Here is a 25,360-nt window from a genome sequence, read left to right on the forward strand (position 1 = left end):
ACACATTAGAGTGACTTGTTTCAGCCCCACCCCGTGACTGGGATCTGGGCAATAACCACAGAGCTAGTAGATGGTGATTCATGTGCGTCTACAATAAAGACAAATTCTTGGACCTAGGCGTGCATTTAATGCCATGCACATCAACAGCCAAGAGATTCACATTCTGGGCTGAGAGTGCAGATCTTATTCTGAACAAGAACTAATATTTGCTTGATATAACAATATGAACACCTAAGTCCAGAATAAAGAGTTACCTCACACAAATCAGTGATTTCGTAAACCTCTGTTAACAGAGATGTACTTCCACATTGTGAATAATGAAAGAGACGCAAGCCAAATACCGAAGAGCTTTGTCAGATTGAGTGACGGAACCATTATGCGTGATTTATTTCAGTCATTTAACCTCTTTGTTTTTGTGGTCAGTTAGTGTTATGATGATTAATGCTTACTGTGAGTACAGCCAAGCACGCTGCCCTGTTGTTCAGAGAGTTCACGTTACAGTGTGTGCACAGAGGCGAGTCAGATAGTGACCGGGTTGACTGAGTCAGGGAATCAGAATGTATTAGACTTTAGAGGGAGGCTGTCAGATGGATTGAGAGGATGAAGGAGTGAGAGTTTAACTGAGGCTGGAGGCAGAGAGGGAGTACAGTATCTGTGACTTGAGTCCAAGCCAGAGAGTGCATCTAAGAGTAGTAATGCTTATGAAGGTCAACAACGGTACATTGAGACAGAAGAATAAAGAAAAAAAAGAATGTGTGCATTTCAGGAGAGGGTTGGAGGGAGGCTCACCTTGCGGTCCTCTTTAAAGAGATCTGCTGCCGTGGTGAAGTGAGGGACAGCGTTCTTACAGTGGGGACACCCTGTTAGGGAGCAGAGAGAGACACACACACACAAGGATATTACAGAATAGACTGGCCCTTGGCTCACCCCAACTAACTACCATTAATACCACACAGACAATACAGGATTTACTGTAATTCAAACACAAAACCTATGAGAATGGTCATTATGCTCCCTCACACACCCTCCTGGGACAGCCTGTCCCTTTCAGAATTACCCCACATTAGTGATGGCTCACTTGTATTTTATAGGGAGTTATAAATCCCTTTATTGGAGTCATAAATGAAACCTCCCCGCCGCTTTCCTCAGGCCATCCATATCTGTCCCAGCTGGCTCCCTGAACCCCACCACACAAAAGGTATGCATGTGAACGCCACCCATCCTCTAGTCACTGTACAGACGGGGACAGGTACATTTACAGCCCTCCTGTGTGGTACACCTGGTCTGTCTGACGTCAGAGTTCACCACAGTGATATGAAGGTTAGCAAAAAGGTGAATCAAGCATCTCAACTCACTAAAAAGGTTTGTTGAATGACATTTTCTGAAAGATACAAATATATTCAGGTTTCAGCCTGTAAACAAAGCCTGGATTGTGTGATACTCTCCACTTCCTCATTTATGGACCATGATAATACCTAATGGTGCAAAAAATAAAAAAATAAAAATACTGTTACACCCCATTTCCCCACTTATTATTATTGTTGTTATGATGGACCAGCATCAGAGCTAAGGATGGGCCCTGCATCATTGACCACAATGCCCTGGCAATGTCCCAAATGGCACCCGGTTCCCTATATAGTGCACTGCTTTTGGCTCATAGGGCCCTGGTCAAAAGTGGTGCACTATATAGGGAATAGGGTGCCATTTGGGACACAGGACACGTTACCAGGGCTCAGAATGGCAGGAATACCATTTTATACTAAAGAATGCTGGATATGGCAGATAATGACTTCCCCCTTGACTTTCAGCAAGGGGATGCACATCCACAAGAGAGAAGCTTTACCTGCTTAGGGTCAACTACTGTAAGAAGTCACTTTTTTAAAGTGATTACTGATACCACTTTTGCTGCCACTTTGAGTAAGAAGATTACCCACTAAGTGAATACTTCTGGATAGTTTCTGCTGCTTTTCTGCTGAAAATGGACAACAACAAAAATGACTCACATTAAATGAGAACCCTCTCCTTTTCACCGTGTGAATGCCTTCAGTCATTTTTCAGTCCCTTTCACATCTAGTAATAATTGATATTCAACAATAGAACCACGGGGAGCTGCAGCAAGCCTTACGCTTTGATTTTCCCATTCCATAGTAGAAGAATGTGAAATATGTTGAATCTTATGTAATTGGTGTAAGAGCTCTAGTAGTAAAAACGATGTGCTGCATCTCTCCAATACGTGCAGGATATAATATACCGGTTTGTCCGATCCCATCTTGATTCTACACTTCACATATGAAACTAACAACTCCCAACAGGTCCAATTGAAATATACAGAAGCTTTCTGGTGTAAACGCAACATTAAGTGTTAATGTTTTCTTATTTACAAATCATTCCCAGTATTTAGCCTAAAAAGGTATGATACAAAATGAGCATTTAGTGAAGTGCGACACAAAAATAACTAGCAGGAAATTCCTGGGGATAGGAGTAGGTAGCACTGCTCTGATACACGTTAGAGGTAGCAGTTCAGAAGATCTGACGAAGAGGCTGCAATTAACAGACAGACAACCTCCTTTAGGTAACAATTTACATATTGTCTGAAGGCATTAGATTAGAGAGTCTTTATGTGTAAGTCAGTAGTTTGATCTCTCAAAGCCCCTAATAGGCGGTTGTTACAAAGAGGATTAGGAGAAGAGGGACAGAAACAGAGAGCAGGTTGTTATTGCCGTGTTCTGCTGGGTCTCCACAACCTCTTTGTGGAGGAAAAAAACCAAAGGCGTTGTTTTGTTTCATGTTAACTAAGAGGAAGTCGGACGGTGCAGTGATGTGTGGTCTTTGAAGTCTCTTATCAGACAGTGACTGCAGAGCTTCTTTACTGTCAGCCGGCACATCCTATGAACCAGTCCTGAATCAACTGGGAAGGAAGGGTGTGCGAGTCCACTGAAAGGATATGGAGATGCTGTATTGGGTGGTGGGCCTGTCAATGCTGTCATACTACTTTCCCCCCCACTGGTACTATAAGTCTTTACTGAGCATTTTGTGTCATTTCCACCTGATGGCAGATCTTGGCTAGAATGATTGTATTGGTGGTGTAAAACCTTAAACCCTTTTGCTCCTTGGGGAGCATAGATAAAAAGTGTAAAAAGTTAAATCAAATCATAAATCAAACATGGTTATATCAGACACTAACAAGCAGTGCAGTGTCATTGTCACTAGCAGGGTGCTAATGTAGCAGAGACGATTTGGAATCACTGTCTCGTGATGAGGTAGCCCTGCCTGAGACCAGAAAGTCCAAATGTCACATTTGACTTACATGGTGCGTAGAACATGACGAGGGCATGCTTCTTCTTCTTCAACACTTCCCTGAAGTCCTCCATTCCAAGATGGCTAACACCAGACGGCTTGTCTTCCCAGGACTGCTCTGGGGGAGGGGGCGCCTGGGGGCTGGAGGGGGTTCACACTCAAACCAAGGTACATGAAGTGGAAAAATTGTGGATCAGTTTGAAAAGAGAGATTCATTCAGCAACTTTTGGTATCTCTAGCTCAATGGAAGTTAATTTGAAAATTCGATAGTTAAAACCTTGAGGGTTCCAACAATACAAAACATGAGCATTACATCACTGCATCTAGCAGTATAGTAAAGCACCCTCAAAGCAGCTTACTGTTGTTCCATCTAACATCCTCTTGATCTCACAAGACCTCCTAGTCTGGAGATAAACAGGCATACATCTAGCCAGTTAAGCTCAGCAGAGAATGTGACGCGTCAGCCAGAATCCTAACATACTACATCAAGTCAATGAAGGGGTATGACACACACACACCAAGACTCCAGATACTGAGAGAACTGCCTCAGTTAAAGCCCATTTTACATAAACTATCCTGAACTGGTCCTAGCCTGGTCCCAGATCAGTTTGTACTGAGAATATGACTAGGAATTGGCAAAATGGCACAAACAGATCTGGGACCAGGCTTATGTTGACCCTGGGTTATGGAAGGATAAAGTACTGTAGAAGAACATGGCTCACTTCTGCAGATATTCAATGATCTTGTCTTTGCTCCTAAGGTGGGGTAGAGTGAACTTCTCCTCTCCCTTCTCAAAGTACTTGACGGTGGGGAAGCCGGAGATCTTGAAGCGGTCTCCCACCGCCTTGTGAATGGTGGTGTCCACGGCTGCCAGAACCCCAGGGCTCTGGAGCAACAAGAGGACAGGAGTCAGATCAGGATACACCATCATCATAGTAGATCAGCTAGTTCAGACTGGATCACAGCACTTAAAAAGGTCAACTCAGCCCAGTGAGAACAGAGGGAGAAAAAAAAAAAAGCAAGCACATGAAGTTTACACCACACCAAACAAATAACTCACGCGAGATTAGAATAACAAGTTCAAAATACTTTTGGAACATCATTGTAGAGGCAAGAAAAGCCCAAAAACGTCCTCAGATTCAAATTCCCCAAAAACTGGTTGACCCCTCTAGAGTGAGGTAATTCAATACAGGCTGAATATAAAGCCTGAAAAGTACACCGTCATTTCTAGGTACTTTTATAGAAATATATACACTGACTGAGTATACCAGACATTAGGAACACATTCCTAATATTGAGTTACACACACACACACCCCCTTTTGCCCTCAGAACAGCCTCAATTCATCAGGACATGGACTCCACAAGGTGTCCAAAGCGTTCCACAGGGATGCTGACCCATGTTGAACCCAATGCTTTCCACAGTTGTGTCAAGATGGCTGGATGTCCTTTGGGTGGTGGACCATTCTTGATACACAAAACCCAGCAGTGTTGCAGAGAGGAGCAGAGCAGGGAAGAGGAGCAGAGCAGATCAAAGCAGGTCAGGGATGGATGAGAATTGTTCCAATCACAAGGCGATCTCTGCTGATTTGTATTGGCCTGACCCTGGCTCTGGGCTGGGGAGTCCAGCATTACCATAGTGAAGAGGGCAGACACACCCAGCTAATCAGAAACACATAAGGAGCTCTGACAGCCAGGCACTTGTGTCAGACTGACTGCACCAGCCAAGTAGAAGGGTTTAACTCTGTTCTGGTGTTCACGTCAGGCAATATCTCACAGCTGGGGTTTGGAATAAATTGGTGTTGCAAGGCTTCAACAGAAGTATACATATATACACATCACAAGCACTATGTTAGAGCGTTGGGCCAGTAACCGAAAGGTTGCTGGATCAAATCACCGAGCTGACAAGGTAAAAATCTGTTGTTCTGCCCCTGAACAAGGCAGTTAACCCACTGTTCCCTGAAGACGTGGATGTCGATTAAGGCAGCCCCCCGCACGTCTCTGATTCAGAGGGGTTAAATGCGGAAGACACATTTCAGTTGGACAACTGACTAGGTATCCCTCTTTCCCCATGTTACATACATCTTTGTACTTACATTTCTGTCTTTGTTGAGGTATTCAGCAGCTTCCTCATACTCTGGCTTCATCTTTTTACAATGGCCACACCCTGCGGTTCAAAAACAGACATGACCTGCTGAATGAGGATGACTTAAACACACGACTAGCCGAGCAACGATGACTTAATGCTAGGGATTCTCACCATACTTGCCCATAATCACATTATAAGTGGCCTTAATAGAAACAGCAAAGAGCCTCTTAATTGAATGAATCAAGCCATTCACAACACTGTTCTCAGTAGGGCCTCATCCAAGTACATTCAATTAAACTTCAGGGAATTCTCCTTGGTTCCCCCACCTGTTTAACTTACCACTGGCAGTTTTACTATATAAAATTGTATAACGCCTAATGTTGCCCAACTCGTGCTTTGTTTACTTAACAAGTCAGAGACCAACACACGGAACTAATGAGAGCAATGTTCTCACCTCGTATTAAAGTGGGTTAATTCCCTAGAAGGGACAGTAAATTGTATGACATTTAGAGTGAGTTAACTCCCTGAAGTATAAGCCTGAAGGATATAGTCATGTCTGTCCACTAAACTATAGGCATGACTCCATCCATACGCCAGGGTGTGTGTAGCTGTAGGAACTGAACGGTTCTGTCCTCATCACCTCTGTGATGGGAGAAAACAGTGGAACTGAGACCACAGTGACATAGCTGGGCTGGGGACGTGAGAGGATAACAGGACTAATGTTCCCCACAGTGCGAGAATGGGGTGGACTGTGTTTGCAAGCTTGTCAACACAGCTGTGACACTGAATTCCAGCGTCGTGAATAAATGCAGCGTTTGATTAAAAAGTATGAGCTCGGCAGCTACGCATCTTATTTTCAGAGCTGAAAAAAAAAAGTTCCGATTCTGAACTCCATATTTGTAACCAGCATCCACTAGAGGTTGTTTGTAAGGCCTATATTGCCTAAGCTCTCTGAAGAGCAGAATGCATGCTGTGTGTGTTTTCTAATAGCATTGCTGTGCATGGCTGGATGCATCTGCTGGATCTGTCGTTGGCACATTGCCATATTCAAAACAGCCAGGAACACAGTCCTCAATCAGTAACATCTCAACTCCACATAATACATACCACACTGTTGCATGCAAAAAAATAGTTAGTGTTTAATTTGAATCTTTTGTAGAATTGTCAGACAGGATTTGTGTGGAGGAAAGCACTGCCTCTGACCTTAAATAGTTTAAAAACAGGAGACAGAATAATAGTGCTTTATTGCTTCATCTTCTGCATCACCTCACCTCTGCTGGTTTCATCACCTTCATTTAGTGTCTGGGGCAGGAGGGGAGTTTTGGGGGAGGAGGGCTAAGCTACATGAAATGTTGATTCACAGCAGGGGAGTGTGCATGTGTGTATTTCCTTTTGGAGTGTTGAACAGACAAATGCTTCTTGGGTATTAAAATAAGGCTGCTCTGCTCGGCTCTGCTGAGCATGGTTCAGCGGGCGGCTGGCCATGTTTCCTCCTATCACCAGTCTGAATAGACTAGAGGATGATGAGTCATTTGGCCAGATCCTGTTTTTAACCTTGGTGTGGACAGGTCTGAGACACACGCCCACATATATAAATCGCCAGCGTCCGTCATGCTTGAGATGATCCACCAGGGCCATTCAGAAACTACAGTCATTTGGCCTCTATACATCCTGCATCGGCAGATGCACACAGACAAGGGAAACAACCCAGTGTGCAGGGAGCAGCTCACACAGGATGGGATCAAACTGTCTCCATAAGAGCTGGACAAAAGCTGTTGCTCTTGACCATGAGGCCATTAATCTCACTATGAAAAGTTGACCATTAAACTGCTTCCAGACAAGTGTGTTATTTTGTGTGTATGCATTTGCTTGGTCTTGCTAGGAGGGGCTCCTGTGTGTGTGTGTGTGTGTGTGTGTGTGTGTGTGTGTGTGTGTGTGTGTGTGTGAGAGCTGAAATGTCTGCCTGATGTGCTTGTATCAGTTGGTTGCCTCAGTGATTGGCCACAGCCGTTCCCAGTGAAGAGTGAAAGCCAGGATGCCCATTGTGAGAGGTAGGGCACCATGGGGCGAGGGTGGGTTGGTCTAGCTGGCCTTTGTTATAACAAGGAGCCATATAAAATGTGACTTTTATCCCCAGTGAGCCATGGTCCTTTTTTACTACGGGTGGGTACCAGGTTGACAGGCAAAGTAAAGAGGGCCTAAGTGAGGACCAGCCGGGAGGAGGTCGTCAGCAGACAAGAGGGAAAGAGTTGAAAGTGCTGAAAAACCTTAAATAGTGCATTATCTAGGAAGGGAGAGCATCTCCATGCAGATTCGAAGTGTAACAATTCACAATTCAGTTGTGCGACTATTGCGTTCCAAAATGTGTTTTGTAATATGTGCATGTACAGTATTTGCATACATTTGAAGTTATACGGTGAGCTATGACAATATCACTGCTTTTCAACTCTGTCAAAACATCCCCCTGACATTTACTTGCTTCTCTCCTCACAGATCAGATGAGTTTTGGATGAGGATGTTTCGCAATGGAAATCTAACCAGCTGAAGATTAACTTGGGCACTTTTACAAAGTGTTTGTAACAATAGCACTCTGTTGCATAAGCTCTAGCAATGACACGATGAAACTTATGTAAACCGTATGATGTCATCATAACCTGTTACAGAGAGTGTGTGAGTGTGGCTACTCACATGGAGCGTAGAACATGATCAGGACAGACGGGTGTTCCGCCAGGAACCCATCGAAGGAGTCATCAGTCAGGTGGAAGACAGGGGAGTCAGTCTCCGACCACTGGACCTCTGGGACCTTCGGCTGGGGGGGCTGGGGACTGGAGAGACAGGCGAGGGTGGTGGGGGTGAGAAAGAAAAACTTAGAGCTGAGAAGTGAGCTAAAACATGTTTGTTATGAATAGAGGCAGGCCCAGCTGTACTGTAGCTCCTACTCACGTCAGACACATCTGGCCTGTAGTGGTCACACCCCTATGACAGAGCCCTCCCTAGCACAGCCAAGACCTTGTGGCGCCACACACACACACTTCTTAGTCTTTTACTCCTACTAGCCACGAGTCCAGGAGAAGACATGCGTGTTAATAACAACCGCCTACAGCACGTGTAAATGAGCCTAGGAGGTGGAATATCTGTTTTCATGTGCAACTGGGATGCAGTTAGATTGACAGCTCCTGGACAGTGTGCTCCAGAGTACTGCATTTATGTCATTTAGCAGACGCTCTTATCCAGAGCGACTTACAAATTGGTGCAACCTACTGCATGTCATCTCCAATATATTCAAATGAATAGCAGGTCCATACTTATTCATAGCCAGATGTCCAGCTCGTTTCTAGGCAACATCAGGTGCACTTCCTTACTACTTAGCTAGCCTACTGATGCCTGCTGCAGTACCACTTTGTGTGTGGTGTTAGTGCCCGCTTCCATAACGACAGACAGCCCATAATGCCACCATGGAGGAATCTAAGAGCCAAGCTCTGCAGGTTCAGCCCATCTTGCAGAGGTGATGTGAGGCCATCCACAGAGGCATGTAATGTTCACTACGGATATTGGATCATTAACTATTAGTAGTACAGCCCTCCTAGCAGGTCATACTGGACCCTAGAGGAAGACTGAGTCAGGATCATTTCTACAGTGTGTGTGTGTGTGTGGTTATATACCGTGGGATTGTTTCTGAAGTGGTTAGTGTACTCCAAGGAGAGGAAAGCTGTCATGCCTTGAAGCATCTGCCTTTGAGAGCCACTGGAGACTCAGTTCCCTCTGTCTTCGTTTCCTGCAATCTGCTCCGTGCCCTTTCAATAGACTAGAGCGTAGTGAACAGTCGAGTGTGAAAATGGGAGAGCCAACCGGGATCAGAGTGGGGACATTTTTTATTGATTTTACCTTTATTTAACTAGGCAAGTCAGTTAAGAAATATTTCTTATTTTCATTGACAGTCTAGGAACAGTGGGTTAACTACCTTGTTCAGGTGCAGAACTACAGGTTTTTACCATGTCAGCTCGGGGATTCAATCTTGCAACCTTCCGGTTACTAGTCCAACGCTCTAACCACCCCACAAAAGGGTGAGACCACAGGGTAGGTTGATACTCTGTACAGGCGTAATATGCCACTTTAATCCAAAGGAAGTTACAGTACAGCAAGTATACCGGTTTACATATTCATTTCATTGGCCTTGGGGTTGCTAACACCACGCGCCTACCCACTGAGCCACACAGGAACATGAATAGGCCACAGAGTTTTCCCAGCTCCCTAACCCATGGTCAGGAAAACCTCCTGACCCTATTTTATGAGGGGAAAGTGATGGAAAGAAAGGAAACGGTTAAACTCACTTCTTCATCCAGTCAGTGATGTCCTTGGCTGTGCCCCCGTAGTTCTCATAGTGGTGCAGGAACTTCCCCTTCCTAAAAACACAGAGGAGAGAGAGAATATAAAATATCTGCTGGCATCAGTACAGTATCACCCAGAATAATTACTATATTTAGGAAACACACTAATCCATGTGTGTTGCACAACATTCTGAGTTCAGCTTCTAGAAGTTCTAAGAACGATGGAAAAACTACAATGTAACCTACTGACTTCACTGAAAGAGGTGACCTCTAGGAAAGTGCATTTTATGTCCAGAAGACGTAGTTTCTTCAGTGAGATATACAGCACAGAGAGACCGGGGTTACTGTTGTGGAAAGTCAAAAGGAAGTGTTTTGTGACGAGGAAAAGCTCAAACAAAAAAGTTGAACATGAATTGTTTTACCCCTTCCTAAAATGTACCACTAGTTAAAAGAGTAGAAGTACATGTCTTCCATTGTCCCCTCACCATGCATAATAAATAAGCTAAAAACAGTAGCTAAAATTATAAATTGTGTGGATATCTATGTGGGTCTTCCCACACGGAAACAGATCCTCATGTAATAGCTTATTCATATTTTCTGATCTCCTGAGACTGAAATGAATCAGTGGCGGTGGGTAGGGAGCGAGGAGCACTAGCTGCTCCAGCTGAACCGAATGCCTGCAGATCATGCTCATTTGGAACTGATCTGTAGGGAACCGTGAACATCAGGCCAAAGTAATGTAAAATTCAAAACAGCAGCCATACAGTATTAGTGCCACGCATCACACGTAGTTTAAGAGGCACAGAGGGAGAGAGCCTGGATGCTTACCTCTGTTTCAGCTGAGCAAAACTGTTGGAAACACTTGACATGCAGGTATAATGCATTATGATACAGTTATCTAACAAGTTAGAAAGCATTCTACCTGCATGCTTTAAGTGTTATCAAAATGTTTAACTGTGTGCCCTTGCTCTCCTTAGAAACACCCACTCTGCAGTGGAAAGAAAAGGTTTTTGAAAAGGAGCTTGAACAGCAAGACAATTCTAGAAGCAGCAATGATTGGTTCCTGGGCTGATGCACTCATGTTTATCAGTGAGAGAGACTCATTACTGTAACCAATGGTACTGTATGGTCGTTAGCCCCACCTCCCCCCTGGGCCAAGGACTCTGCTTAATTAGCCCATCAATAATTAAAGGGCTGAGAGAGACGATACAGTCCTTAGCAGCGTTGTCCTCTCCATCTCAGTGTTGTGTTGAGGCTGGGCTGGGTTGGAAAGGATTAGGGCTGGAGGTTGAGAGAAACACCGTTTACAAGAGACTGTTTGAGTTGACAGAAGTGATCTAGGGTCAGACTGACAGTGTCTGAGCGCACTTTGAGTCTGTCGTGACAGTTACTTCTAGGACCCCCTGATGTGTGACGTCTGAGACTTGGGGACGATGAGGCAACGCAGGAGAGAGAGAGAAAGCCTAGACCCCAACCTCCTTCAGATGCCTTTGAACCAACAGCCAAGGAACCCACTAGACACCAGGCCTATGTCCTCCCCTGCCAGCCACAGCAAGAGCCCCCCCATTGTGAGCCTGCTTCAAACAGAATACGTTAAGACCCAACCAACAACGCAAAGAAACTTTCTTAAGTGATAAACAGATTCAGAACATCTGGAGCAACCCTTGCCTCCTGTGAAAAAGGAAGGGGGAGTGAAGTCTGCCAGTGCCTACAGACAGACCCACACTCTACCTTCCCTCCATCCTACCTACATTCCCCTCTCCTAGAACCCTCTCCTAGAACCCTCTCCTAGAACCCTCTCCTAGAACCCTCTGAAGCCCTTACTCAGGAACAGGCAACTAGATTCAGCCAGGGGACGATTTTTGTTGGAGCAAATGGTTGGACCAGATCATAATTATAATAATCCGTACACTGCAAATTGACCACAACTAGGCTCGCCTGTTAATAGAAACCGTATGAGTGATTGAGTTGTGTGGGGGGGGGGGGGGGGTGTTTACGGTGGCCTATAGTGAGAGACTCACTCGAAGTAGCAGAAGGTCGGGTAGCCCTTGACGTTGTACTCCTGCTTGAGGCCATCAAACTCAGCTGGGTGCACGTTCATCCCAGCCAGCACCTAAAGACCAGACACACGGTTAATTCATCATAGAAACACAAAGTTCCACAAAATGAAGATGACTCAAAAAGGAGGGGAAACCATGTAAACAGAATGACACATGAAAACCAGATGTTAGATGAAAGGGGACAATGAAATATGCATGGTAATAATCTACCTAGGTTAGCTTTCAAAAGGCAATTCAAAAAGCTCAAAAACTCATCTGCCAAATCTATGAGGTTCCCTGCCTTCATAATGTGAATGTTTCATTACTTGGACTTTTATGAAGACTTGGCACATACTCAAGCTTGATGAGGAACTAAAATAAACTTTAGGAGAAATAATCTCTTCCTACATTTGTAATGATATAGGGAAAAATGTGTTGGATCCAATGACTTGGCTGACCGTCATTTGTGCAACAAGATCACTTTTCGCACACCACACAGCCAAAACAGAACACTCCACGTGTGTGTGCGTGTGTACATGAGAGCTAAATGCATCTATTATGCAAATCTCTAAACAAGATACTTCATTTATTCACTCAGCCTGCCTTGCTAACCAAGTATGTGTTCCAAATAGCACTCTATACAGTGTACTACTTTTGACCTGGGCATGTAGGCACTTTATAGGGAATAGGGTGGTATTTGGGACGCACACAACACCTTCAATTAGAACTCATTCTTTTCCATGAGGCACACACACATGGAGCGATTACATTGTTTTCTCTAGAGAAAGAAGCCTCTCCTGTATGTTTAAACACTGGGTGTACTTTTTCCCTTCAGAGCCACGGCTGTGAATACATTGTTTTCTCTTATGGAAGATGAATCACGCAGCAAGGTGTGTTTCTAAGCGGTGGCTGGGTGCATTTTCTCCCTGCCGACTTTCTGCTGTGCCTGCTTTGCTTGAGGATGAGCGTGTTAAAACACCCAGTCTTTGTTTTTCTAGGTCACATGGGGGTTTCTTACGTGATTTCGATCTGTGGTTGACTCTAGTCCACCTCTTTGTTGAGACTTTATTTCAGCCCAAGAGCCCCGTTGCCTAAATTGTTTTGTGCACCCCCCCAAAATAATTTAAAAAATATATATTCTTTTAGAAATAGCGCCCCAGCGGTGCACATACATACATAAAAAGTAAGACGGTATTAAAATCTAGATACCGCCCAACCCTACTCTGGGGAAGTACAGTACCAGTCAAGTTTACACACACACACACACACACACACAGGTTTTTCCTTATTCTACATTGTTGGAAAAATCCTGGCAATCATTAAGGGACATCTCTAACACCACATCACTTCCCAAAACTCTGCTTACTTTTGTCAAAAGTAGTGCACTATGAAGGACATAGGGTGCCATTTGGGACAGGGAATAAGTTTAATGTCCCATCTTGACAGTTCTGATGATGTACAGTAGCAGTCAAAAGTTTTGGTTTTTCTTTACACTGTAAAAAAGTAGTGAAGACATCAAAACGATGAAATAACATGTACATGGAATCATGTAGTAACCAAATAAAAGTTGCCACCTTTTGCCATGACAGCTTTGCACACTCTTGGCATTCTCTCAACCAGCTTCATGAGGTAGTCGCATGGAATGCATTTCAATTAACAGGTGTGCCTTGTTAAAAGTTTATTTGTGGAATTTCTTTCCTTTTTAATGCGTTTGAGCCAATCAGTTGTGTTGTGACAAGGTAGGGGTGGTTTACAGAAGACATTCCTATTTGGTAAAAGATCATGTCCATATTATGGCAAGAACAGCTCAAATAAGCAAGAGAAATGACAGTCCATCATTACTTTAAGGTCAGTCAATTCGGAAAATGTCAAGAACTTTGAAAGTTTCTTCAAGTGCAGTTGCAAAAAACATCAAGCGCTACGATGAAACTGGCTCTCATGAGGACCGCCACAGGAAAGGAAGACCCAGTTACCTCAGCTGCAGAGGATAAGTTCATTAGAGAGTTACCAGCCTCAGAAATTGCAGCCCAAATAAACACGTCAGAGTTCAAGTAAGACACAGCAACTGTTCAGAGAGACTGCATGAATCAGGCCTTCATGGTCAAATTGATGCAAATAAATCACTAAAAAAGGACACCAAAAAGAAGACTTACTTGGTCCAAGAAAAATGAGCAATGGACATTAGACCGGTGGAAATCTGTCCTTTGGTCTGATGAGTCCAAATTAGATTTTTGTTTCTAACCGCCATGTCTTTGTGAGACGCAGAGTAGGTGAACGGATTCTCTGCATGTGGTTCCCACCGTGAAGGACGGAAGAGGTGTGATGGTGCTTTGCTGGTGACACTTATTTAGAATTCAAGGCACACTTAACCAGCATGGCTACCACAGCATTCTGTAGCGATACACCGTCCCATCTAGTTTGCGCTTAGTGGGACTATCATTTGTTTTTCAACAGGACAATAACCAAAACACACCTCCAGGCTGTGTCAGGGCTATTTGACAAAGGAGAGTGATGGTGCTGCATCAGATGACCTGGCCTCCACAATCACTGACCTCGACCCAATTGAGATGGTTTGGACCGCAGAGTGAAGGAAAAGCAGCCAACAAGTGCTCAGCATGTGGGCACTCCTTCAAGATTGTTGGAAAAACATTCCTCATGAAGCTAGTTGAGAGAATGCCAAGAGTGCAAAGTTGTCAAGGTAAAGGGTGGCTACTTTCAAGAATCTCAAATAGATTTTGATTTGTTTAACACTTTTTCAGTTACTACATGATTCTATGCGTGTTATTTCATAATTTTGATGTCTTCACTATTCTTCTACAAGGTAGAAAATAGTAAAAAAGAAAAACCCTTGAATGAGTAGGTGTCCAAATTTGACTGGTACTGTAGATGAAGTGCTTCGTCGCCAAACTCTTGAAGTATCCCTTTAATTAACCATGATCACTTAAAGGAGAGCTTCAGTGCATTCAAAATAGCTTTCTACCAAGAAGAGGGGCTATGGTAGACAGGCAAGCAATTGCATACGTTTATTAAATTTGACTGGATGAACGGATTTTGAGCTGTCTTAGAACTGAGAATGTTTGGGACATAACTACTTGACAACTAACCCAAAAACGAATTCAGAGACAGGCAACAATGTATTAAGATTTTCAAGCAATGAAAATGTAAGAGGAGTTTACTTACAAATTTACCCTTGGTCTCTGTAGCTGCCTGTTGAAATACGGGCTGCATCCTCTTACAGACACCACACCCTGTAGGAGAAATAACAGAAGACATTACAGAAGCACACTAAGGACTCATCACTCAGTCAGCTAGTCAACATACTGAATAAAAGGATAATTTCATCATTCTATCAAGGGACCAATAAATATGAACAGAACTTTGTAGTAGTGCATGATTTATCAAGATGGAACCAATGCAATAAAAATACTGCAATATTACCATTCATTCCAAGGGCCCAGTGTTTATCCTATATTTTTTATTTATTTAACCAGGTAGGCCAGTTGAGAACAAGTTCTCATTTACAATTGCGACCTGGCCAAGATAAAGCAAAGCAGTTTGACAGAGTAACACATGGAGTAAAACAAACATACAGTAGAAAAATAAGTCTACACACACACACACGTGAGCAAATTAGGTGCGATAAGGGAGGTAAAGGCAAAAAAAGGCCATGGTGGCAAAGTACATACAATATAGCAAGTAAAACACTGGAATGGTAGACTTGCAGTGGAAGAAAATGCAAAGTAGAAATAATGGGGTGCAAAGGAGCAAAATAAATAAATAAAGTAGGGGAAGAGGTAGTTGTATGGGCTAAATTATAGATGGGCTATGTACAGGTGCAGTAATCTGTGAGCTGCTCTGACAGCTGGCGCTTAAAGCTAGTGAGGGAGATAAGCGTTTCCAGTTTCAGAGATTTCTGTAGTTCGTTCCAGTCATTGGCAGCAGAGAAGTGGAAGGAAAGGCAGCCAAAGGAGGAATTGGCTTTGGGGATGACCAGAGAGATATACCTGCTGGAGCGAGTGCTACAGGTGGGTGCTGCTATGGTGACCAGCGAGCGGAGATAAGGGGGGACTTTACCTAGCAGGGTCTTGTAGATGACCTTGAGCCAGTGGGTTTGGCAACAAGTATGAAGCGAGGGCCAGCCAACGAGATCATACAGGTCACAGTGGCGGGAAGTATATGGGGCTTTGGTGACAAAACGGATGGCACTGTTATAAACTGGATGCAGTCTATTGAGTAGGGTATTGGAGGCTATTTTGTAAATGACATGGCCGAAGTCGAGGATCAGTAGGATGGCATGTTTGGCAGCAAGAGTGAAGGATGCTTTGTTGCGAAATAGGAAGCTGATTCTAGATTTAATTTTGGATTGGAGATGCTTAATGTGTGTCTGGAAGGAGAGTTTAGTCTAACCAGACACCTAGGTATTTGTAGTTGTCCACATATTCTAAGTCAGAACTGTCCAGAGTAGTGATGCTGGACGGGCGGGCAGGTGTAGGCAGCGGTCGGTTGAAGAGCATGCATTTAGTTTCACTTGTATTTAAGAGCAGTTGAAGGCCACGGAAGGAGTAGTATGGCATTGAAGCTCGTCTGGAGGGTTGTTAAGTGTCCAAAGGGCCAGAAGTATACAGAATGTGTCGTCTGCGTAGAGGTGGATCAGAGAATCACCAGCAGCAAGAGCGACATCATTGATGTATACAGAGAAGAGTCGGCCCAAGAATTGAACCCTGTGGCAACCCCATAGAGACTGCCAGAGGTCCGGACAACAGGCCCTCCGATGTGACACACTGAACTCTGAAAAGTAGTTGGTGAACCAGGCGAGGCAATCATTTGAGAAACCAAGACTATTGAGTCTGCGGTGATTGACAGAGTCGAAAGCCTTGGCCAGGTCAATGAATACAGCTGCACAGTATTGTTTCTTATCGATGGCGGTTAAGATATCGTTTAGGACCTTGAGCGTGGCTGAGGTGCACCCATGACCAGCTCTGAAACCAGATTGCATAGCGGAGAAGGTGCGGTGGGATTTGAAAATGGTCAGTATTCTGTTTGTTGACTTGGCTTTCGAAGACCTTAGAAAGGCAGGGTAGGATAGATATAGGTCTGTAACAGTTTGGGTCTAGTGTCTCCCCCTTTGAAGAGGGGGATGACCACAACTGCTTTCCAATCTTTGGGAATCTCAGACGACACGAAAGAGAGGTTGAACAGGCTAGTAATAGGGGTCGCAACAATTTCGGCAGATAATTTTAGAAAGGGTCCAGATTGTCTAGCCCGGCTGATTTGTAGGGGTCCAGATTTTGCAGCTCTTTCAGAACATCAGCTGACTGGATTTGGGAGAAGGAGAAATGGGGAAGGCTTGGGCGAGTTGTGGGGGGTGCTGTGCTGTTGACTGGGGTAGGGGTAGCCAGGTGGAATGCATGGCCAGCCGTAGAAAAATGCTTATTGAAATTCAATTATAGTGGATTTATCGGTGGTGACAGTGTTTCCTAGCCTCAGTGCAGTGGGCAGCTGGGAGGGGGATCTTATTCTCCATGGACTTTAGTGTCCCAGAACTTTGAGTTTGTGTTGCAGGAAGCTAATTTCTGCTTGAAAAAGCTAGCCTTGGCTTTTCTAACTGCCTGTGTATATTGGTTTCTAACTTCCCTGAAAAGTTGCATATCACAGGGGCTATGTACAACTATAAAATGGGCAGTTAAGACTTAATCCTCATGACAAAGTTGGACATATATCAAATGTAAAAATAAAACTATCTAGAGCTTCCAATTTGGCCAGAGGAGCCTGGTTGAACATTTCATGAACGATTTTATTCAATAAATACCTGATTATCAAAATCAATGACAAGCTGCAATGGTAGAGTCTAGCACTGAGGGAAAAGCTCAAGGATTTTTCCCTTAAGGGACGTCCCTCTACCACCACATCACTTCCCCAAACTCTGCTTAGTGTAAGACTAAGTCCCAAATAGCACCCTAATTCCCTATGAAGTGCACTACATACTATGAATGGCATAGGGTGCCATTTGGGACAAGTCATAAGTTTCATTTCCCATCTTGACGGAGTTCACTGATGTACAGTACCAGTAAAAAGTTGACACCTACTCATTCCAGGGTTTTACATTTTTTACATTGTAGAATAATAGTGAAGACATCAAAACTATGAAATAATGTAGTAATCAAAAATAGTGTTAATTTGATTTGTTAATTTTTTTATTTGAGATTCTTGAAAGTAGCCACCCTTTGCCTTGACAGCTTTGCACACTCTTGGAATTCTCTCAACCAACTTCGAGGTAGTCACCTGGAATGCATTTCAACTAACAGGTGTGCCTTGTTAATTTGTGGAATTTCTTTCCTTCTTAATGCATTTGAGCTAATCAGTTGAGTTGTGACAAGGTAGGGGTGGTATACAGAAGATAGCCCTATTTGGTAAAAGACCAAATCAAAGTCCATATTATGGTAAGAACAGATCAAATAAGCAAAGAGAAAGGACAGACATGGTCAGTCAATTCAGAAAATTAAGAACTTTCAAAGTTTCTTCATGTGCAGTCGCAGTTGAAGAAACCATTTGAAAGAAACCATCAAGCTCAATGATGAAACTGGCTCTCATGAGGATTGCCACAGGAAAGGAAGACCCAGAGTTACCTCTGCTGCAGAGGATAAGTTCATTAGAGTTACCAGCCTCAGAAATTGCAGCCCAAATAAATGCTTCAGAGTTCAAGTAACAGACATCTCAACATCAACTGGCCTTCATGGTCAAATTGCTGCAAAGAAACCACGACTAAAAGGACACCAATAAGGAGACTTCCTTGGGCCAAGAAACACGAGCAATGGACATTACATTGGAGGAAATCTGTCCTTTGGTCTGATGAGTCCAAATTTGAGATTACCGGTTCCAACAGCTGTGTCTTTGTGAGACGTTGAGTAGGAGGTGAAGCACGGAGGTGGTGTGATGGTGCTTTGCTGAAAACACTGTCAGTGATTTATTTAGAATTCAAGACACACTTAACCAGCATGGCTGCCACAGCATTCTGCCATCCCATCTGGTTTGAGCTTAGTGAGACTACCATTTGTTTTTCAAAAGGACAATGACCGCAGAGTGAAGGAAAAGCAGCCAACAAGTGCACAGCATATGTGGGAACTCCTTCAAGACTGCTGGAAAAGAATTCCAGGTGAAGCTGGTTGAGAGAATGCCAAGAGTGTGCAAAGCTGTCAAGGCAAAGCGTGGCTACTTTGAGGAATCTCAAATATATTCTGATTTGTTTTACAGTTTTTTGGTTACTTCATGTTTCCATAGGCGTTATTTCATAGTTTTGATGTCTTCACTATTATTTTACAATGCAGAAAATAGTAAAAAGAAACTCTGGAATGAGCAGGTGTCCAAACTTGACTGGTACTGTATATTCTATGGAAGTCATAAAATATGATATACCAATTAGTTATTTGCTCTTATCCTGACTCTAAACTGTATTGGTAGGAGCGATTATCAGAAGTAAATAAGTGAAATCAGGTGTCGGTCTGTGTATGTGATGACTCACATGGGGCGTAGAGCATCATGAGGATCGGCCTCTCCTCCCTCTTCAGAAGCTTTCTGAAGTCCTGAGTGAGAAAAGAGAAGAGTAGTGAGAAACAGTAGAACTAGTGATCTCAGCAGAGGTCATCATGCACAATGTGAACTGTCCTTTTCCCTCAGTATGTGGCTTCCTATGGGTCACTAAAATCAAAGCGACCTGTGTAATCTTTAAAACCAAGAGTTCATTGTTTTCCAACATGACGCTAGTCCCTGATTGAAGAGGAAAATTGTGCGTGTCTGACAAAACATGAAGAGTTATCACAAGAACACTGACAAACTTGCTCATCAATATACCATCAGAAGTAGACAGTGCTTGACTAGATGCCTTTTGATAGAGAGAAGGAGATCAGTCTTCAGAGGGTGAGCTCTTCTACTTCTTTATTCATCACCTCCTGCACTTCATGAAACTCTCATTCAGTAGAAGCTGCCGACACCCCTCAACACCCCCAGGCATGTTATGCCACCAAATAGATGAGTACAAAATAGGATCTCAAGTAATCAAAATAACTTTCCTGTGTGTGTGTGTGTGTGTGTGTGTGTGTGTGTGTGTGTGTGTGTGTGTGTGTGTTGTGCGCAGAGCTGGGTTCTGATGGAGCGTCAGCCTCGCTGTTGGAGAGCTGTCTGAGTGTGCCGACTGCAGTCAGACCAACTCCCCATTAATAGATTGGGTTTGAACTTAACTGCAGAGATTTTCAGCTTTCTGGTCTAGTCTACCTTTATGTGTTATATATATATATATAGATATATAGATAGATAGATATATAGATATATAGATATATGTGTTGTCAGCTTGGGATGCATCAAGGTGGGAGGGAGGTTGGAGGGTAGAGTGGACAGAATCTCTCAGCTCACAACTTTGAAGGGATGTTAAGGCATTGGTCTGTGGGTTGATGGTAATTAACGACACCTGGCTTCAAATACTTGAGGGATTTTCAAATTGTTTCAAAAGGCATTTAGAAGTATTTTGAAAATACAAGAACTTGAATATCGGAATGCATTTGGAAATAATTGGAAAGTTGCCATGTATTTTCAAATACAAATATTTAAATACTCCATGCATTTGAACCCAGGTCTGTTTGTCCTAGGTGTATTTAAAATAATGTATTTGGAAACAGGTTTGCAAATAAGCCATTTATAGGATAAAAAAAATATATATATTCTTTCAAATAGAAGTAGTTGAATTCAGCCAGACTATTTGAAAATACGTCGAAGTATTTAAAATATAAATATACCTATTTTAACCCAGGTCTGCCATCTCAACCCATTTCCGTTCTGAACTGAAACGTGTCCATATCGTGCCAGTAAAAACACATGACCATGCAGATGCACCTTGTTATAAGACAAGGTGTTATTTCTGTACTTACTTTCTCAGTTTCTACATGAACAACATCTTTAGCTTCTGGGTTCTCCTCCCAAAGAGGGGCTCCTGTGGGGTCTTTTAAAAACGCCACCATGGACTGGAGAGAAGGAGAGACCAGAGGGGGAGTCTAAACAACATTTAGCATACTGTAACAGATTAACGTGATGTTAACCCTAGAGAGTCTAGACAGTGCTACACAGTCATTCCAGAATTTACCCCAGTCTTCATATTAAACAGAACAGGAGGAGTTCTAACAGATGGCATTAACTTCCATCTCAATGTTCATCCATCGGAAAGTAACCATGTAAGCAATTTCCCCACGTTCATAATGAGTTTGATAAGCCTTCCAGACCAACATGAAGAGCCATATGCCTCCAGAGACAACAGAAGGTAGGACAGGAAACATTCACCCCTAACTAATACACTGCTCTGTCGCCTGTTCAGACACTTCTGACAATGACACAGCAGTTAGAGCTGTTAAATAATGAAACATTCCTCGATTTTGAAGAATGAATTCTATAAATACCATAGTGAGATTACCCCCATCTGTACGTATCATGATCAACTAGGCAACTACGAACATGTTCAGATTATAGATGTCTATCAAAGGCCAGTCCTAATAGTGCAGACAGTACCTTTAATACAAGACAAGCAACCAGACTGACAAACAACCGTCAACATTGAGTTTAAAAGGGGGGACCCTTTACATTATGATGACAACACAGCTTTCTTAATGTCCATCAGTATTGATGTGCTCACAGGCTCATCCTCTGCCAATGGGCTGGACCAGCCAGGCCAGAGAGACATCAAGGTCAACCCCAGAACAGAGCACTCCATTACTCCAGATACTCTTATGCCTTTGCCCTGATTATAAAGCACTCATAAACTCATTGGATTATCAAGTCTTGACTAAGCAGAACTCAGTCCAATTGGCATCATGTAGGAAGTGAACCATGGTAACATACAGAAACAGGAGACAATGAACCCCCATTCATTTAACCAGGAAACAAATGTTACTTGAATAATTGCAATGTTTAATATTAATTACTGTACTGTTGACTCATTAAGGAAGACGTCACTGAAATAAATACATTCTATTACTGTTGATTGAGACAATGAGTGAGTCAGTAATTACCTTGTATGTAGCAGGCCTGTTGTATTCTGTATGGAACGTGCCATCTCTGCAAGAGACAAGAACATTGTTCAATCAGGGAAGAGAGATGACTGTTTAGCATGGCATGACTCCCTAAAGAACATTCGTACATGTCATTCTCTCCTGACAGGTGGCATCCCTTCTATGCGACACAAGCCCCTGGACATACAGTGAGGTACATGTTACCGTTGATACTCACTTATAATGCAGGAGTTTTGCGCCACCACTTTTTGAGCTGGGATCTACCTTCACTTTCTTACACAGTTTACGTCCCTCTGAATCCCTGAGAGACAGGAAAGAGAGAGAGAGAGAGAGAGAGAGAGAGAGAGAGAGAGAGAGAGAAGAGAAATGTTGACAACAATAGCTGAGTTTCCAAAGGGATGTGGAATTAATATTCACAGCATCGAGACTTGGTAATAAGATTTCTGCATAGACATTAGTCGTCATAATTCTCTGTCAAACACTCATGTCGGTGAACCGATATATCGGTCGGGCTCTAATATACAGACACGCTGATCTATGGGGAAGAGGTTGATTAGACTGGTGTACATAAACACAAATCTACATAAGTACATTGAGCCTCACTTTTGTAATTGAAGAGGTACCATCTTTAGAGAAATGCGCACACCCTCTTCCTATATATCCAGCCACCCACACATTCACAATGCAAGCACAGGTCTCTCTTGACAATAACTCCTCTCCACTGACAATGAGCATGGAAATGAATTACATAAGTACACACAGAGAGAGACTGCCCATCTACCTAGAGCAGAGCTATGCCCTAAGCAAATGGAAGAGATGGAATTAAAATTACAACTCTGACAGCACAGGCCCCCATCAGCAAAATATATCCAGCGCTCTGTCCTTTAAGATAAAAAAAGGAGACACCATTATTAGTGATACATATGTGGCAGAGAGCGCCCATTGTCTGCCAGGAGAAATAGTCTCAATGCAGAGCTGGAGGGAATTTGTCTCTGTCAGGTGGTGATGGTAGACTTCATCATTACACATGGTGAGTGTCCCAAATGGCACACTATTCCCCATGTAGTGCACTACTTTGGACCTGGGCCCTGGTCAAAAGTAGGTCACTATATAGGGAATAGGGTGCCATTTGGGACCATCTTGTATAATGTCCTTTGGATAAGAGAGACTGGACATTAAACCTCAAGTGGTGTAATGTACACCATTTCCCACCTCTGTGCAAACAATGCTACAAGAGGTCACCAAGTACTGCATTTCTGAGTGAGGTAGTGTTGGTGAGCTAGGGGTCCCAACCTTAGCGCAAAACTGTGAAGCACTGAAACACGTAAAAAAAAAAATCCCTGCTAGGGGGAAATGCACGTTTTACCTAATTAAACAGAAATAATGATCTACATGATCAGTCTGAGTATAAAATAAAGTGATTAATGTGAACCTAACTCACAGCTAAAAAAATGTAAAGAAAGCAATCCAATGTTATTTCTTGCCTAGACTTCACTGCAAAAAAAAAAAAAAAACAGTAATATTGAAGTTGCCATGACATCCTTAATAAACAGAACACTTGAGCACACACCTAAATATTGCACTTGGGAAAAAACATGTTAAAGTAAAAATAGAATGAAACAAAAAAAGGCATTCTATTTTGCTCTATTATAGTGGCCACTATAGTAGACATCGATCAAGTCCACAAGGCTACAGGTGTGCTAAAATAACTGTCAGAGTAAAACATGTCATAATCCCCCCCCTCACACGTGTTACTGTCAAGTTCAACACAACAAAAACCATATCTTTGGGCTATACTGCATATTATATTGTAGAACAGATGTCCACAGGCAGAAAGTGTACAATGTGCCAGCAGAGCATGATACCCTTTGTTGGCAGCATAATTGATCTCTTTCAGGCAGAGAGTACACCTGGCCTACCCCTTTTAATCCAGTATTGAAAAAGTGAGAAAGAGGGAAAGTGTGTGGTGTTCCTTTCACCTCTACTATATAGTGGCATCCAGCTCAAGCCAGGCCCAGCTCCACTTGATCCCCAAATTCACTTGTTTATCGGTGTCCCCCCCCACGGGACGGTTGAGCTAACGTGCGCTAATGGGATTAGCATGACATTTTAAGTACCAAGAAAATTTGACATATACATTTCTTATATGGGCAGAAAGCTTACATTCTTGTTAATCTAACTGCACTGTCCAATTTACAGAAGCTATCAAGGTAAAATACCATGCTATTGTTTGAGGAGTGCACAGTTATGAACTTGAAAATGTAGCAGAGCTTGAAACCCTAATAAACCAATTAGGCACTCTTGATAGAACATTTTGAACAGAAATACAATGGTTCATTGGATCAGTCTAAAATATTGCACACTGCTGCCATCTAGTGGCCAAAATCTAAATTGTGCCTTGAATATTGCATTTCAAAGATAAAAAAACAGGCATAATTTTTTTCCTTTGTATCATCTTTTACCAGCTCTAATGTGTTATTCTCCTTCATTAAGTTCACATTTCCACCACCTTCAAAGTGTTACCTTTCAAATGGTATCTAGAATATGCATATCCTTGCTTCAGGTCCTGAGCTACAGGCAGTTAGATTTGGGTATGTCATTTTAAGGCGAAAACTTCAAGGTCCAATCCTTAAGATTTACAAGCAACGCCTCATTTTCACCTAATTCTCTCATTTTTAAAATTAACCCCATACTGTAGAGGGAAAACATTAGTAGGTAACTAGTTTACTAGCTAATGAACTAATATTTCACACAGATTGCCAGGGTCCAGTAAGCAACTAACGTGTTATAACTTGGGAAAGCAAGGATATGTATACCAGCTAATACTATAGCAAATTGGTTAGGTTACTAATGTTAGCTCATCTGACGTAGTAACATTAGCTAGCTAACGTTAGCCGTCTGACTTTATTAGCCAGCTAATTTTCACACTGTAAACTCTATTTTGATCCGTTAAGTTGGATAATGTTGCTCAACATTTCTCTGGCTAGCTAACGGAGAATTCAATCCAGCTAGCAAGATACTTAACAATGCTAACAATACTTGTTCCACACTTTCTCCCTCACCTCAAACTTCCCAAGTGGCAGAAGTTTGTTACAACTCAAAGTACGCTTCATCACCTTCTCACCCACGTCTCCGTGGTCAAGCTTCTCACCTACCTCTTCGTTACCGTTCAGGGGACACGCTGCTGTAACTGGCAAACTGCCTTTCCACTCTCTCAGGTCCTGTCATCTGGTGAGTGTGTCATCCTGGGCTTTCATCCCTCTGTTGGCATGGGCCACCGTTCTCATACTGACACTCGTGAGGAGGTCTCTCTCCCTGTCCAAGCGCTCAGCTAAGCTCTGTTTTGGACCTGGTCCATTGAAAAACTGGACAAGGTGGGAAAACCATAGCCAGTCTTTCCAGAGCTGGTGCTGTATCTAGCAAATTGGTTGTCTCTTCTCTCTTCAGTTGTGTGCTGCATTCTGTTATGTGAACGATTGGCTGAGCCTTGGATACAGCCAGTATTGCTCCAAACGCGCGTCACTCGTTCGCTTACAGCCAGTAGTGATCCAAAGCCCCC

General features: G+C 43.1%; 1 protein-coding gene across 1 annotated transcript in view; it reads right to left on the reverse strand.

Annotated features, from left to right (window-relative positions):
• The window catches only part of LOC106586417 (protein disulfide-isomerase A5), a 59,604-nt gene that overhangs the window by 16,478 nt on the left and 17,766 nt on the right, over positions 1 to 25,360 (reverse strand). Inside the window, exons 4-15 of the mRNA XM_014173648.3 lie at positions 22,019 to 22,102; positions 21,802 to 21,847; positions 20,671 to 20,763; positions 19,272 to 19,332; positions 14,933 to 15,000; positions 11,735 to 11,826; positions 9,717 to 9,788; positions 8,074 to 8,210; positions 5,393 to 5,463; positions 4,020 to 4,183; positions 3,308 to 3,438; positions 790 to 860 (exon numbers count right to left, since the gene is read on the reverse strand). Of these exons, the coding sequence (XP_014029123.2) occupies positions 790 to 860; positions 3,308 to 3,438; positions 4,020 to 4,183; positions 5,393 to 5,463; positions 8,074 to 8,210; positions 9,717 to 9,788; positions 11,735 to 11,826; positions 14,933 to 15,000; positions 19,272 to 19,332; positions 20,671 to 20,763; positions 21,802 to 21,847; positions 22,019 to 22,102 (1,090 nt within the window). The remainder of the gene's footprint in view (positions 1 to 789; positions 861 to 3,307; positions 3,439 to 4,019; positions 4,184 to 5,392; positions 5,464 to 8,073; positions 8,211 to 9,716; positions 9,789 to 11,734; positions 11,827 to 14,932; positions 15,001 to 19,271; positions 19,333 to 20,670; positions 20,764 to 21,801; positions 21,848 to 22,018; positions 22,103 to 25,360) is intronic.

Source organism: Salmo salar, chromosome 25 (assembly GCF_965601325.2).
Source record: "Salmo salar chromosome 25, fSalSal1, whole genome shotgun sequence".
Classification (NCBI taxonomy): domain Eukaryota; kingdom Metazoa; phylum Chordata; class Actinopteri; order Salmoniformes; family Salmonidae; genus Salmo; species Salmo salar.